The 17,499-nt window shown below is 43.1% G+C and overlaps 1 protein-coding gene across 1 annotated transcript in view; it reads left to right on the top strand.

Moving 5' to 3' along the window:
* Positions 1 to 335: 335 nt before the first annotated feature.
* The window catches only part of TWF1 (twinfilin actin binding protein 1), an 84,429-nt gene continuing 67,265 nt past the window's right edge, over positions 336 to 17,499 (top strand). Inside the window, exon 1 of the mRNA XM_073619947.1 lies at positions 336 to 508. Within this exon, the coding sequence (XP_073476048.1) occupies positions 484 to 508 (25 nt within the window). The 5' untranslated portion in view covers positions 336 to 483. The remainder of the gene's footprint in view (positions 509 to 17,499) is intronic.

The raw sequence follows: 17,499 nt of genomic DNA, 5'->3' as shown, positions 1-17,499 counted from the left end.
TGGCAGGCCTAAAATTACTTTGTAAACATGTGTACAAAAAAAAAAAAGCCCTGGTAATGAAAGGGTTAATAAATGCACTTTGCATTTTTTTTTTTTTTTTTTTTTGCATTTAACTAATGTTAATTTATTAATTGAATTGGTTCATTTTAATGGACTATGCCTTTAAGGTGAACTCCAGGACAGGAAGTACTGTAAGTGGAAAACTCCATATAGGGACACTGGAAGGGACTGAGCGGCGCTGGGTGCTTATTATCTGAATGCGGCGGTTGTACATTCCAGGAAGCGGACAGGTGTGTGTAGAGTGAGGTCAGTCAGGACCGTCCCCGCACACCACAAGAGGGCGTGTCCTAGGCTAGCTGAGTTTGGGACTGGGCTCGGTTGCTCGGCAACCAGTGTACGGGCCGATGACGTGTATCCCGCGGGTGCCGGCTCAACTCTGTCACTTCCTGGTTCACCCTCACCAGCTGCGGGCTCTTCACCATCATGTCCCACCAGACCGGCATTCAGGGTGAGTGTGGGGATAGGAGAGAGAGGGAGAGGGAGAGGGAGAGAGAGAGAGAGGGGGGGCTCTACTACCTGTGTGTGTGTGACTCCATTGTGATGTATGAAGAGGATACACGCGGCTCCTTATCTGCACTTCCTTGTTATTATCTAGCGCTGCAATAAAGGGCTCTGTATAGGGGAATGAGGCTATTACTTGGTATAAACACCTGACCTTTTCTTTGCTCTATCTTAAAGTATATAAAGGATGTGTGTGATAGATATATGTATATCTCTATCTACAGTCTATCATAAAGTATATATCTACAGTCTATCTTAAGGTATATAAAGTAGAACTTTTTCTTTTTAGATTTGGACAGTGGTGAGGGGTAGAACCTTCCATTAGCTTTGTATTGCTGTCTGTATCACCATTAGGGAGGTTTAGGCCTCATTCACAAAGCGGAACTTTACCCAGAACATGATTAAAAAAAAAAATGTTCTTTAGCAAGGAACATAGGTTCTACATTAATAATTATGCTACCAAAATGAGTGTGTCCTGTAAACTGCCTCCAGTATTGCGCCTGTATGTTCTTACCAGAGGCTGCCATTTTGCTGGAGCCCAAAGCCCCCGAGCAGCAGTAAATCATAAAACGGGACTAAACCCACCAATTTAACAGTTTCAAAAAACAGTTACATTCCTGGAATGCCGGAATTGCTAACTGTCACATTATGTCCTTAACCAAACTGTCAAACCATCAAATGGTTGGTGTCATAACTGATCACGTGTGCAGCACCATGGCAGTTGCAGATCTGACAGAAGCAGCTTCCTTGGCTGGAAAGGATAGGAGGGTTTAATTCCGTTTTAACCCACGTTCACATCGTGCTGTTTTGACATATCTCAAATCGCCGGCTATTCCTGGCAACGGCCCCGTCCGAAACGGTGCAACACCGACAGGAACTGCTTTTGGAAATCGGTGCGGAGTCGTGTGTCGCACCGTTTCGGACGGGGCCGTTGCCAGGAATAGCCGGCGATTTGATATGTCAAAACAGCACGATGTGAACACGAGCTAAAAGGAATTATCCTTTACAGCCAAGGAAGCTGCTTCTGTTGGATCTGCAACTGCCATGGTGCTGCACATGTGATCAGTTTGCCAACTTTGGTGGCAATTTCAATAGACATCTGTGCAGGAACCGCACAGATGTCTCTGAAATTGCTCCCAATGTCAGACTGACATGCGGGTTTGAAATCGTGTGAGTTCAGCGGAACCATCAGTGTGAACCTGGGCTCAAGGCTGTCAGCAGATCGGCCTCTACAAACTCAACAGTGCTTAAAAATAGAGAGTAACTGAGCATGTGCAGAGCAGGGTGAGACATTGTATTACTGGAATTTAAACAGTGTAGACACTTGGTTTTTATGTTTTACATAGCTATACCTGCAAAAGAGACCAGCCTGTAGTGATCTAGCAGGACTTTAATTTTCTGACCTAAAGATAAACTTTAAAGCAGTTGTAAACCACTTTTTTTTTTTTTTTTTCTTACCTTCAAAGCAAAGGCACATTATGTGAAACTTACCTGCAAACGAAGCTTTCCTGTGATGCAATGTCATCGTCAATTTTCACCCATCTTTCTTCCAGGCTCGCGGACTCCAGCTCTGTGATTGGCCGGAGCCGCGATGACGTCACTCCCACGCATGTGCACGGGAGCCACCGGTCACGGCACGGGGCTCTGAAGGGACAATACGGGTGGCCGTTCCTTCAGAGTGCATGTGCCAGTGATGTCAACACCGCTCCTTCACTACTCTGAAGATGCTGCTAGCAGGACTTTTTTTCCCATCCTGCTAGCGCACCGCTCCAGTGTGAATGCCCTCGGGGCTTTCACACTGGAGACACAGCAGCAGCTGTTTTGGGTCAGTTTGCAGGTGCTATTTTTAGCGCAATAGCGCCTGCAAACTGCCCCAGTGTTAAAGGGGTCTAAATTGTGCACGTTTAGGAGATATTTACACTACCTATAAGTAAGCCTTATTATAGGCTTACCTATAGGTAAAATTCAAAGATGGAAGTTTACTTCCTCTTTAAGCATACACACATGCAAGGGCCATGTTTTCCCACAAGGGGAGGCACAGGTGTTTCATGCATCCATGTGCAGGCAGTCCCATTCATGTCTATTGGGTTGCAGCAGCTGCATGGACACAGCCACTACTCCCAATATGACATCTGTGTGGGTCCCTGTATGCAGACATTGAGTGTCCAGGCGTCTGTTGAATTAGGAACAGTGGCTGTGTCCTGATTTACATTAATGGGACTTCCTGCACAAGGATGCACAGAACACCTAAGCCTCCCATGTGGGCAAACACCCACATGGGAGCACCCTTGCATGTGCTTACGCATAACGTGTGCAGTGTATTACCATGGGTTATGTCGCCCATTAACATGCATTGCATCAAGGCAGCCATTGGGGTTCCGATACACCAAAACTTCTCAAAATGTCACAGAAAGTTTTGCTGTAGAGCACCACAACACGCTATAAGTGTTGCACCGATTCCGTTATCAGTGCTGATACTAAGCATTTGCGTGAGTACTTGAACTCATGCAAATGCTCCAATACTAAAAGCGATACCTTTAAGTCCACAGACTGTAAACCCTAGTTCACGCCAGTGCAATTTGTCATGCAATTTGACGGTTCAAAATCGCATGACAAGTCGCACCCCGTTGCTGCCAATGGAACAGTTCAAATCATTGCGACTCAAATCACAGCTACTGTGAAAAAGGTTCCTGCACTACTTTTTGTGATTTAATTGCGACTTGCATTGACTTCTGTCAGTGCATTTGCATTAAGCCCCTGGACACCCTATAAGTTTTTTTTTTTTTTGTTTTGATGCTTTCACACTGGTGTGTTTTTGGCACATTTCAGTAGAAGTGAATAGAGGTGGCAAAATATCAACTTCTGCAGAACTCAGCAGGCAGCACTATATTTCCCTTACTGTGACATAAGGCAAACACTAACATTGCTGTGTATACACCTCTCTCTGTGTATACACCTCTTTATCCACTCTCAGCTGTGCCAGATTTCAGTGGCGTTGATAGGCGGTCTGGAAGCAGAAAAAATGCAATTTAACTGCCTATTTTCAACAATACCATGAAGTAAAGCCTGTACATTGATATACATCAGCATAGCAGTTGTCCTTTATTGTACACAGTGAAACACAGGCATAAAAATGGGTGTTCAGGTCAAAAAAGTAATTGTAATGCTTTGAATTAAAAAAAAAACAAAAAAAACATGTCATGTCATACTTACCTGCTCTGTGTAGTGGTTTTGCACAGAGTAGCCGGATCTTCCTCTTCTCACGTCCCCCGTCAGTGCTTCTAGACCCTCCCCCTGCTGAGTGCCCCCATAGTTTTTTTTTTTTTTTTTTTTTATACCTTAATGCAAGGTAAAAAAAACTTTGAACCACTTTAACCACTTACTGACCAGCCGCTGTCATTATACTGCAGCAGGTTGGCTCTATTACACAAATTGCTATAGCTGTATGTTGGGTCGTGTAATAGATACAGTGGGCGCCCGTGGCATGGCGCCTGAGCCGATGCGTGTGACCGGAGGCCGCGATGTCCGGCCACCTGCGATCTCGCTGCATAGAGCCAGAACGGGGATCTGTCAATGTAAACCAGCAGATCCCCATTCTTTCAGGGGAGTAGAGAGAGATCATCTGTTCCTATTGATCAAGAACAGAGTCCTCCCTCTACTCCCAGTCATTCCCCTCCCCCCACAGTTAGAAACCCCTCCCAGGGAACACGTTTAACCCCTTGATCACCCCCTAGTGTTAACCCCTTTCCTGCCAGTGTCATTTATACAGTAATCCGTGCATTTATATAGCACTGATCACTGTATAAATGTCACTGGTCCGAAGGCTTTTTTTAAATTTTGAATATGTGACCAGCAGCAGAGGACTAGAAGCTCCTCCTGCTTAAGTTTCCCAGCAGACAGGCTGGGAAAGATCTGGGTCATGTGACAGCTGTATATCGGGTACAGTGAAACCTCAGATTGCGAGTAACATGGTTAATGAGCGTTTCGCAATATGAGCACTGTATTTTTAAAAATCGTAACTTGGTTTGCGAGTGTTGTCTCGCAAAACGAGCACAATTCAGGCCAAAGTGTGTGCGGTACCACGTTTGGCCTGTGGTGGGGGGGCGCCGGAACTCAGCGGTGCCGATCTCTGCCAATTGGCGCCATTCGGAAATGCATGGAAAGACCCGAGGACAGCTCGGCTGACCTTGGGAACGGAATCTTTCCAAGGTCAGCTGAGGTGTCCTTGGGCCTTTCCAGCCGTTTCCGAGGCTCTCTGTCGCCCCCCCCCCCCCCACCTCTGGCTGCATGCAGTATTGTATGCCATTGAAGTCAATGCGGAACAAATTATTTTTGTTGCCATAGACTTCAATGGGGAAACTCGCTTTGATATGCGAGTACTTTGGATTTCGAGCATTCTCCTGGAACGGATTATGCTCATAATCTGAGGAGGTTCTGCTGTACCTTTTATAAAAAAAAAAAAAAAAAAAAATTACAGTGCCAACATCTACATACAGAAATAGAAGGGACAATATAAATAAAACAGTGTGTGTTTAATATCACTTTAAGACACAAATCATTGTGCTGCGCTGTCTAGGTGAATTCATGTAGCTGCATCACAATGGTGTCAATGGATCCTGGTTAATTGTGGGTAATGGTGATTCATTCTGGATACATGAACCTGCAATGTTTGTGGGGGCTTTATAGGTTTAATTACAATTTGCTACTATAGTTACTTTATCATTTTCCTCATACTTTGCTGGATAGTTTCCGATACATTATGTTGCAAACTAAAGTGGAAAATAAAGCACATCACAAGAACATGTGGCCTTGCTGCTACATTTCACTATGGCGTTGAGCATGCTGAACTCCTGCTGTTCTAATCATGACATGTCAGAGCTCTTTCTATTCACCAGACAGCCTTTTCACCAGACAGCCTTTTCACCTTTTTTTAAAAAAGGTTTCTTGCTGGCCATAGAAATCTGCTTTCTTCCATTATTAATAGAGTGCAGAGGTAAAAATGAAATAATGATCTGACTGGCTGCTATGAGCAAAACGAAATACTCGTTATCACTTTTCATACATGTGGCTGAAGCTCACCACAAAATGTTACAATCTGACTGTACAATCTCCTTAAAGCGGAGTTCCACTCGTTTGTAAGTTTATTCAAAGTCAGCAGCTACAAAAAGTGTAGCTGCTGACTTTTAATAAACAGACACTCACCTGTCCCATGGTCCAGCCATGTGGCCGCTAGAAGACTCGCTCCTCTCCCCCTCCTCTCCGCCGGGCCGTCATTGCAAGTGTGGGCACCCGGCTGTGACAGCTTGTGGCTCCACAGCCAGGCACGCACTACGCATGCGCGAGTTGCGCTGCGCTCTCTCAGTGACCAGGCAATTTTCCTTGACCTGTGACGTGTCCCAGAAGATTGAGGAGAGGGAGATTAGAAGGCGGCGAGGCGAAGGAAGCAGGAGGTGGGACAAAACTAGGTACCCACTCCTCCCCCCCCCCCCCCCTAAATGTAAGGGGGCGAGGAGAGGAGTGCTTAAAGCGGAAGTCCGCTTTAAGATCTACCAACAGCAATGTAGTGCAAGGGCTTGGGTAGTTTAGCTTTTCATACTAGGTAAGGCTTCATTCACATTAGCACGTCTCCAAAGTCACACGATTTCCAGTGTGACTTTAATATATTCTCTGGACCAAAGTCACAACGAAAGTTGCACCAAAGTAGTGCAGGCACCTTTTCAAAGTTGCTGCGACTTTAAGTCGTATCAATTTTGAACTGGTGCCTTTGAAAAGACTTGGCTGTGACTTGTCTTGGGACTTTAATGTCCAAAGTCACATGACAAGTCGCACAAGTGTGAATGGAGCCTAAATCTAAAGTTGAATGTACAAATATTGTTGGAACACTAAAATGTATGCAGAACAATTGGGAGCAATATAGGGAATCAACATGTTAAAACTGAAGTTTTGGTCTGCATATGTTTGCATAGTTACATTACAGAGTGACAGTACAGACTAAGTGGCTGTTTCAAGGCATACTACACAGGCATTGTCCCCAGCTGTACTTGCATTGAAAATGCTGTCAGTGCTGGAAGAAGGGCCAATCTTAATCTCATAGGTGGCAGATCCTTCGTTTCCAGTGAGGTCAACTGTAAGCCATGTAAAGATTTTTGACATTTTTTGTCTCCATAACACACACTCTTGTTGTTGTGATATTTTAAATATCATGTACTGCAGAAGTGCATTGGGTTAGATTATTACAATTATCCCTTTGTTGGTTGGTAAAATACTGAACAGGTTTAACAAGATTGTTCTCAGACTTGCCGTTAACCGCCTTTTCACTCCACACTGGAGCAGGGCATGGCAGCGTTTGTGCTTTCAAATGATCTCCGTTTTTATAAGTATACACTGCCTTACATTTATTACATTCCAGTGTCTGTACAATAGCAATGTCCCTTCTCTTGAGTGTCATCAGGCACCAAAACCAGCCTTTGTCCACTCCTTATAAGGAAGAAGCCTTCTGTACAACACTCTGCTGCTGTGCAGATGGAAGTGATCGAAACTATTTGCTTTCCCTCTTACTCTACATTCATAAGAGTAAGTAACACAAGGTACTGAAAATGATAGTATCATTTAACTTTAAAGGAAATCTTTAGCCAAACTGTCCATATTTTCTTTATTATGGACAGGACTAAAAAGTATTATTGTAGTCTTTTATCCATCCAGTGGGTGGAGCTCTTGGCTCCTTTTCATATCTCTTTACTACCAATGAAAAGACTGTTTACAAAGTTCAGTGACTCAAGCTGAATTTTACACACTCAAGTGAATGATTTATCACAGATTTCCTTTACCTGACAGCTCACTGTAAAGTTTTAGGCACCATTCACACTTGTGTGACTTTGGACACAGTCTCATGACAAGTCGTAGCCCATTGTTTTTAATGGCTTCTGATCAGATTGGTGTGACTTAGTCACATCACTACTTTGATGCGACTTAGTGCCAGAGAGTGTAAAGTCGTTTTCAAAGTTACACTCCAAAGTCTCACTGGAAATCATGACTTTGGAGTCATGCAAGCGTGAATGGAGCTTTAGTGAGAGACAGCTGGTGCTGGAAGGGAGTTACTTTTTCTGTCGCTTTGGCTAACCTGTAGTGCTCTGGGAGTCCTGTGTCATGTATTAAATGTTCATAAAAACATATATTGCATTATTAGTAAAACAGTTATACAGTAAAACTTCAGTTTAAAAATGTATAAGGGCAAGTTCACATTATGGCATTGTGCTAAAGCAATGCATTCGTTTGTGCTTTCCAACAATGCATGTTAAATGCATTGGTGTGATATAGTGCTATTCATTCTGAATGGTACCCTGTCACACCTTCCAATGGAAGGTTTGACTCCTGCAGCAGCAACATTTGATGACGTATCGTTTGTGCATTTCGTGGCAACACGTATGCCAGTATGGTACATCGGGGTGCCACTCAAATGAATGCACTGCATTGCAACAACGCATTTAATATGCATTGTCTTGTGTGTTTCATCACAGCGTGAATTGCCATAGTGTTAATAGGTCCTTGTGCTTTAAGCTGATTGGCTGTATGGACCCAGCCTCTCATCCTAATTTGACAGGCGTGCAGGTAAGCAGCCCTAAACGCAAACAGTCTAAGTTCAGGGACCTTCACCTGCTTGCTCGTCAAGCTAGGATGAGTGGCTGGGTCCCACAGCCTTGCACAAGCCACCAGCACCTAATGGTTCCAGTTGCATAAACAAGCGGCTGATTCACAATGTACAGGCTTCTGCACCCGTGTGATTAAGACCCTAATAATAATACAATCTTTGAACAGGCCCTACCGCAATCTTTTGGGCAAAAAAGTACTTTCGATTACAATAGGTAAGTAAATAAATCAACCGCTTTATTTCCCTTTTGTGGATTGTTTTTGTGCCAATCTTTGTAAACGTTCCCACTCCCTTTAACAGCAAATTTAGAAAAGCTGCTTCCTGCTGCATTAAAATTTCTCTACAAGCAAATCTACGTGGAGTCTCAATAGAAAAATCTTTGTGTCTGTGTTGGCAGATATGTCATCTGATAGGAATATCTGGCAGGTTTGCTACACTAATAAACAAGTGGGCACAGGTTTCATTTTTTTTTATTTAGATTCTCATATTCTGAAAGCAAAATTACTAATCAGTAGTATGTGTGTGTTGTGTTATTTCCAGAATTAAACCAAGTTGGAAGCTTTTTCACATCATGTCGTTGAGCTGTGCTTTTCTGCACACTACCGTCCATGTATGGTGTGAACAGGGCACAGAGAAAACAATTGTTTTTGGGAAATAACAGTCTCTTTACCCCAACATTTCATATTCTTTAAATGTATCTGTTGTACCATGTATATGTGTTTAAAAAAGTATCCTGTTCTTTGTATTGCTTCCTTTTTGTGCAATACCTGGTTATCCTGCCAGTCGTACTGCTCTCCTATTTCAAACTGACCACACTAGGCATGAGAGCAAATTCATCCCAGCATGTTCAGTTTTCTGGCTGTGTTGGGAGAACAGATTGCCTTTCCTCCAGTGATCAGACCTCTGCCCCCCCCCCCCCCCCCCATAGCCATTTACTAGGAAGATTAATGTACTGTTGTTTCTCCACCTCCATTGCTGATAAATTATATAAAAAAATAAGTATTTATAATGTGTGTATGTACAGTGAATATAAAGTCTATACACCCCTGTTTAAAATGTCAGGTTTCTGTGATATAAAAAATGAGACAAAGATAAATGATTTCAAAATTTTTTTTCCACCTTTTAGACCCCTTTCACACTGAGGCACTATAGCGCTAAAAATAGCGCCTGCAAAGCACCTCTCCTGTCACTCCCACCTCTCCTGTCACTCCAACGTGAAAGCCTGAGGGCTTTCACACCGGAGCGGTGTGCTGGCAGGACGTAAAAAAAAAAGTCCTGCAAGCAGCTTCTTTGAGGCACTTTAGGAGCGGTGTGTACACCGCTCCTAAAGCTCCCCTGCCTATTAGAATCAATGGGCAGCGCCACCGAAGCGCCGGCAAAACACCGCTGCAGTGGGCTTTGCCGGCGCTTTTAACCCTTTTTCGGCTGCTAGCAGGTGTTAAAAGCGCTTTGCTAGTGGCCGAAAAGTGCAGCTAAAACTACGGTAAAGCACTGCTAAAAATAGCGGCACTTTACCGCTGACGCCCGGGCGCTGTGAGTGTGAAAGGGCTCTTAATGTGACCTATAAACTGTACAAGACAATTGAAAAACAAACTGAAATCTTTTTGGGGGGGAGTAAAATTCTAAAAACTAAAATAATGTGGTTGCATAAGTGTGCATACCCTCTTTTATAACTGGGGATGTATAAACTTAAATAGTTAAATAGAAGTCCGTACACACCTGCCATCATTTAGGCTACTTTCACACTGGAGTGTCACGGGCTTTGGCGGTAAAGCTGGGCTATATTTAGTGCCACTTTACCGTAGTTTTAGTGGCGGTATCGGCCGTGAGCGGGGCAGTTTTAACCCCCGCTAGCGGCGAGAAAGGGTTAAAAAGTAACGGTGCCCCATTGATTTTAATGGGCAGGAGCGGTGAAGGAGCACTATACACACAGCTCCTTCACCGCTCCAAAGATGCTGCTAGCAGGACTTTTTTTCCCATCCTGCTAGCACACCTCCCCAGTGTGAAAGCCCTCGGGGCTTTCACATTGGAGAAAAAGCAGCGGCACTTTCAGGGTGCTTTGCAGGCGCTATTTTTAGCGCCTGCAAAGCGCCCCAGTGTGAAAGGGGTCTTAAACTGCCTCTGATTAACCCCAAATAACGTTTAGCTGTTCCAGTAAGTCTTTCCTGACATTTTCTTAGTCTCATCCTGCAGCAAAAGCCATGGTCTGAAGAGCTTCCAAAGTATCAGAGGGATCTCATTGTTAAAAGATATCAGTCAGGAGAAGGGTACAAAATAAATTCTAAGGCATTAGATATACCATGGAACACAGTGAAGACAGTCATCATCAAGTAGAGAAAATATTGCACAACTGTGACATTACCAATAACTGGATGTCCCTCCAAAATTGATGAAAAGACGAGAAGAAAACAGGTCAGGGAAGCTGCTAAGAGGCCTACAGCAACATTAAAGTAGCTGCAGAATTATCTGGCAAGTACTGGCTGTGTGGTACATGTGACAACAATCTCCCATATTCTTCATATGTCTGGGCTATGGGGTAGAGTGGCAAGACGGAAGCCTTTTCTTTCGAAGAAAAACATCCAAGCCTGGCTAAATTTTGCAAAAACAGATCTGAAGTCTCTCCAAAAGCATGTGGGAAAATATGTTATGGTCTATAGATAGATAATGAGAAAATTTGACAAAAATTAGGCATTGAATGAAGAATAAAAAACTTTGCTGAACTTTTTTGGCCATAATTCCAAAAGATATGTTTGGCGCAAGAACACTGCACATCACTAAAAGAGCACCATACCCACAGTGGAGCATGGTGGTGGCAGCATAATGCTTTGGGGCTATTTTTCTTCAGCTGGAACGGGGCCTTAGTCAAGGTAGAGGGAATTATGAACAGTTCCAAATACCAGTCAATATTGGCACAAAACCTTCAGGCTTCGGCCAGAAAGCTGAACATGAAGAAGAACTTCATCTTTCAGGATGACAACAAAACAAAGCATACATCCAAATCAACAAAGGAATGGCTTCACCAGGAGAAGATTAACGTTTTGGAATGGCCCAGTCAGAGCCTAGACCTGTATGCCGATTGAAAATCTGTAGGGTGGTCTGAAGAGGGCTGTGCACAGGAGATGCCCTCGCAAAAAAGAGTGGTCAAATATTGCCAAGTCAAGATGTGCAATGCTGCAAAAAGGCTGAGTGTAATAAAATCAAAAGGTGCTTCAACAAAGTATAAGTTTAGGGGTGTGCACACTTACGCATCCATATTATTTTAGTTTTTGATTTTGTTCCTTACTCTGGGATAGTAGTTTGAATATTTTGTTATTATTTGTGCTTTGTCTCAGTATTATGGCCACCACGCATCCCACTGCCCCAAAAGTATTCTTATCATAAAGACATTGTATGGCATATAGTACGTAAAAGTTCAAACCCAGGCAAACATCACATTTTATTGATGCACAGTGCATGAATTACCTTACTCCTCGCTCTTGCTTGCAAATAGACCTTCCCAGCTCAATTACCCAGTGTAATTGCTCAAAGTCACAATTTCCTCAATATGCAAAGCTAATTTCCTGCCCTGGAGACTGGCCACTTTTCCCCACTCGTTATCTGCTCAGGGGAAGGGCTGCTTGTCAGTTCTTCAGGCTCAGGTGCCTGACGTCAGAACACCAGCGTGAAGAGAATGTGGGTGGTATTATCATGCTACTCCACAAAACTGCAACAAAAAAAAGAGCCCTTGCAGGATGTCATAATGTGCTAGTATGCATTGCATACCAGCACATTATGACAGACTTACCTTTAAAACAAATCCCTCCAGTGGCACGCTGTCACCACTGACGGGGCTTCCATCTTTACCCAGTCTCCCTTACGGGTTTGCAGGCTTTGGCCGATTGGATGGCTGAGCTGAATCCCAACATTTTAAAACAACCTTTTCAGTTTAAAATAGAAGTGGAAGGCAAAACACTGTATATATATATTCTGTATATACAGTACCGTGCTAAAGTTTTAGGCAGGTGTGAAGAAATGCTGTAAAGAATGATTTCAAGATATATATTTTAATTGTTTACTTTGCATTTTATAAATTAATGAAAACAAACAAACTAAAGAAAAATCTAAATCAAATCAATATTTGGTGTGACTACCCTTTGGCTTCAAACTAGCATTGATTCTTACACTTGCACACATTGTACATTTGCACAAAGTCAGGGATTTTGGAGGATTATAGTCAGGTGAATGATTAATCAATTATACCAAACAAGTGTTAATGATCATCAATTTCATATGTAAGTTGAAACTCAGTCATTAACTGTAAAAAACACCTGTGTAGGAGCCTCAAAACTGGGTGAGGAACAGCCAAGCTCTGCTACTAGGTGAAGTCATGCCACAGGTCATACACAATGGTAAGACTGAGCACAGCAAACAAGACACAAGGTAGTTCTACTACATCAGCAAGGTGTATCTCAGGTAAAGATTTCAAAGCAGACTGGGTTTTCAATATGTGCTGTTCAAGTTCTTTTGAAGAACCATAAAGAAACAGACAAAATTGGGGACCATAGACGCAGTGGTCAGCCAAGGAAACTTAATGCAGCAGATGGAAAAACATATCAAGCTTATGTCCCTTCAACGTCAGAAGATGTCATACAGTACCTTCAGCACAGAACTGGTGTAAACCAGTGTTGCCCAGGTACACTCATCTACTGTCTGGAGAAGTCTGGCCAGAAGTGGTCTTCATGGAAGAATTGCAGCCAAAAAGCCACACCTCTGACGTGGAAACAAGGCTAAGTGATTCAGCTATGCAGGAAAACGTAGGAACTGGGGTGCAGAAGAATGGCGGTGTGCCTTGGATTGAAGAGTCAACATTTTAAATATTTGGCTATGGAGGGAGACAGTTTGTTCACAAAAAAGGCTGGGGAGTGGTAAAATAACGAGTGTCTGCAGGCAACAGTGAATCATGGTGGAGGTTCCTTGCACGTTTGGGGCTGAATTTCTGTAAATGAAGTTGAAAACTTGGTCAGAATCAATGGTGTCCTCAATACTGAGAAATACAGGCAAATACTTATCCATCATGCCATACCATCAGGGAGGTGTGTGACTGACACTAGGAACTATCTTCAGTGTAATAAAGAACAAGGAGTCCTGGAAGTGATTGTGTGGCCCCCCACAGAGCCCTGATCTTACCGTCATGGAGTCTGGTATTACATGAAGAGACGGAAGGATTTGAGGTGGCCTACTTACACTGAAGACCTGTAGTTAGTTCTCCAAGATTTTTGGAAGTAGTGTGTGTGTGTGTGTATGTGTGTATATATATATATATATATATATATATATATATATATATATATATATATATATATATATATATATATATATATATATATATATATATATATATTCTATCTATTTTTTTTTTAAATTATTTACTTTTTCAGCTCAGCTGCATAAGGGGCTTACAGAGATGGGGGGGGAATTTGACAACAGCAGTACAGCCAGGACACGGATACCAGCCAGCACAATTCTGAACATTGGAGTACAGACAGGCTGTGCTCCCAAGCATAAAGCAAATAAAAAAACTAACTGTGATGGCATGCGTTCCATGCCTGCCATGTTTGAAAATAGAAAAGCAGGGGGACTGCCAGGATCACCAGGTGTTTCACACATAGGAAATGATGCAAAGAGAACAGGATACTTTTTGATACAAGTACATGGTAATGCAGACACATATCAGAACAATGTCAGGGTAACATATACTTTAACCTCCTTGGCGGTATTCCCGAGTGTGGCTTGGGGTGAAATTTCTGTACCGTTAGTGGTAACCCCGAGCCACACTTGGGATTGCATCGCTGGATCCTGGAAGAGATCACTTACTTTGTCCCCACGATCCTGCAATGTACTCCTGCTGTATCCGGCAGCCGAAACTTCCGTTCGTTGCTCTGTGTGTTCCTGCTTTCCTTCCCTGTGAGTGTCGCAAGGCCGGGGGGCGGGGGAGACCGGCGGCAGATTCAAAATGTGTAAAGCGCAACACACATACATTGTAGTCTTATTGGATTACATTACTGTATGAAATAATTTTGACCTCAGTTTGCCCCCCCCTCCCCAGTGCTTTGTCCAGTGCCCTGCCTGCAGTTTTACTGTACTTTCTGCCTCGAAACTGGAGAGCGACCATGGCATCCAAAAAGCGTGCCTCTACATCACAAGTGATTTATGACCTACTGTAAAACCGCAATACCAATACAAAATCACTTGCAGAATTGAGTGATAGCGATTCGTGGGGAAAATCATCATCCGACACAAAGTGATTTCAGCAACGATCCTGTGACTGACCTCAGTGATGTGTGGACTTGGTGCTCTATTGACTGCGGTACAGATCACATAGCGCCCCCAAGATTCCCATTTACTGGAGCACCTGGTATGAAAGTGGATTTTTGAAGATGACAACCCCTTGGCATACCTACAACTATTTTTGACCAATGAGGTTATTGAAAAAATAGTTACGGAGACAAACCGGTACTAAGAGCAACAAGCTGCTACGCATCGGAAGTTTTCAAGGAGCAGAAAGTGGCAACCAGTGACCAAAGAGGACATTTGGAAATTTCTGGGCCTAATAATTCTTATGGGAGTGGTGGGGAAACCCCTGCAGAAGTGGTATTGGACAACCAATAAATTACTTGCCACTCCATTCTTTGGCACGGTCATGTCAGAGTACAAATTTTTCCTGATAATGAAGTATTTGCACTTTGTAAACAATGAGGAATTTGAAACTACTCATCCAGCACCAAAACTCAAGACGATTTAGGAAGTATATCAAATGATTCAGAAGAATTTCCAACTGAGCTATGTGCCAGATAGAGACATCAGCATAGATGAAAGCCTAATGGCCTAAAAGGGAAGGCTCAGCTGGATACAATATATGGCATCAAAGAGAGCACATTTTGGCATAAAATCCTTCATGCTATGTGAATCGACAACTAGTTATATTTGGAATTCTGTCCTATACACTGGGAAAGGAACCAAATTCAACCCAAAATACAGTAATTATGGAATGGCAACATCTTCCGTTCTTTGACTGAGCCATTGCTAAATCAGGGCTATTGTGTAACTACAGACAACTTTTACACATCTCCTGAACTTAGAGTTCCTTCTGCAGAACAAAACCGATGCCTATGGAACCATTAGGGCTAACTGGCGTGACATGCTGCCAATCTTTATCAATAAGAAACTGAAGACCAGAGAAATGGTTGCTTGGCAGAAAGACAAAATGATGGGGCTGCAATGGCGTGACAAAACAGATGTGTGCCAATGAGTACAATCCATAATGCCTCCACTGTCATGGTACACACAAAAGGTGGGAATGACATCATGAAGCCACAGGTAGTGATAGACTACAACAACACCATGGGAGGTGTTGAGAGAGCCGACCAAGCAATGACATTTTATCCAGCAATAAGAAAACAACAAAAGTATTACAAGAAGATCTTCAGGCATCTTCTTGAGCAATGCTTGTTGAATGCCTGCATTCTGCTAAAAAAAAAGTGACACGCCTGTCCTTCATGCTGACTTTGGAAAGTTTCCGAACGGTTCTTTTTAAACCACCAAACACCAACGGCTGAATAGAGCTAGACATCGTGCTGCTGGCGTTGTCAACCCGGAACGCCTGACTGGTCGTCACTTCATGGACTACATCCCACCAACTGAAAAAGTCAGCACCCACAAGGATGTGCGTGGGTTGTTTCTCAAAGCGAGATGACACTGGAAAGAAGATCCAAAAGGAAACCAGGTTCCATTGTCCTGATTGTGATGTCGGACATTGTGCAGTCCCATGTTTCAAAATTTATCATACCCGGAATGTTTACTGAAGCAATATGACTAGTAATTATACACACTTGTTTGCACACAAAAAATTTCAGTGTTGGTGATTTGATTATATTATTGACTAAAATTTATTGAATAAAATGTATTATTATTATTATTTGTTATATTTATGATTTTGTGTTTTCAAACTTTATCATACCCGGGATGTCTACTAGACTCTCTGGTTTGGACAGATTTAAGTGAGTTATTCCTAAGAATTACAGGCCTACAATATAAAACGCCAAATTTCCATGCCTTTCAGCATCAAAAATCTGACATAATCAAACTACCAGGGAGGTAAATTGCTCATTTCATAGAAAAAGATAAGAAAAGTCACTAATTTTTGTATAGAGTTACTATACTCAATCCAATACATGTAGTAAAGTTTCTGGGTAATAGATTTGTTGGCCTTCCCTGTTTTACTGCTTTTGTAAAAGATATCTATTTGTTGTAAAAATAACTGGCCTTTATCACTATAATAAGTTAATCTATAACTAATTGTATGAAGCTTGACCTTAAGATGCATTCTATTGCATAGTTGCCAATATTGTAAAAAAATGTATAGGGACACTTTTTCGCCTGTATGTGGAGTCTCATTCCCTCATTAGGGGGTGGGGCACCCGTTTGTAGGTGTGGCTTAGTGGGGAAAGGGGGGAGAGAGAGAGAGAGAGAGACTCTCTCTGAACCACAATAGAAAGGTGTGTATTCTAGAAAGTTTAACAATAAGCAGATAAAGATGCTCCAAACACCTGGTGTTAGCGCTTCAATCATCCCGGCACCAAGGTTGTTATGGTGTCAGTATGATTGAAGCGCATTTTTTCTAATATAACATTGTAATATAAAATGAAATCATTCAACTCACCATAATGCAGAATCAGTTGGATCCCTGAGCGTGTCACCTGCCATCAGGTGCCAGCGGAGTCCCTCCTTACATGAGGTGCCCCCAGCCAGCGGAGCCAGCCTCCTTACATGAGGTGCCCCCAGCCAGCGGAGCCAGCCTCCTTACATGAGGTGCCCCCAGCCAGCGGAGCCAGCCTCCTTACATGAGGTGCCCCTAGCCAGCGGAGCCAGCCTCCTTCATGCGTCTGTCCCCATCAGCGGCAGCTACATAGTTCCCGGCTTTCTCATGTGTTCAGTGGAGAGGGGAGGGGCCTTTGGGCCGTGCAACCAATCGGCTTCAGTGTACAAGAGAATTGTCTACTTCTACACTGAAGAGAGAAGCCAATTGGTTGCCCCTCCTCTCTCCACTGAACACACAGAGATTAGTCCTCACGGCAGCGGCCATAGTCCACCGGCCGTTTTTGCCTAAAACATTTCCGATTTTTCCCAGGACTGTTGGCAAGTATGATATTGTGAAATCATGTACAGGGCCTAGGAATGTCCATACAAGTATGTTAGGCGCATCTATTTTATTTAGAATGTTGCTTCAATAGTCTCTCAGAAGGTAGTGCACT

The sequence above is a fragment of the Aquarana catesbeiana genome, linkage group LG03, assembly GCF_042186555.1.
Source record: "Aquarana catesbeiana isolate 2022-GZ linkage group LG03, ASM4218655v1, whole genome shotgun sequence".
Classification (NCBI taxonomy): Eukaryota; Metazoa; Chordata; class Amphibia; order Anura; family Ranidae; genus Aquarana; species Aquarana catesbeiana.
The sequence above is the reverse complement of the archived record's forward strand: the minus strand, read 5'-3'. Positions and strand labels throughout refer to the sequence as shown.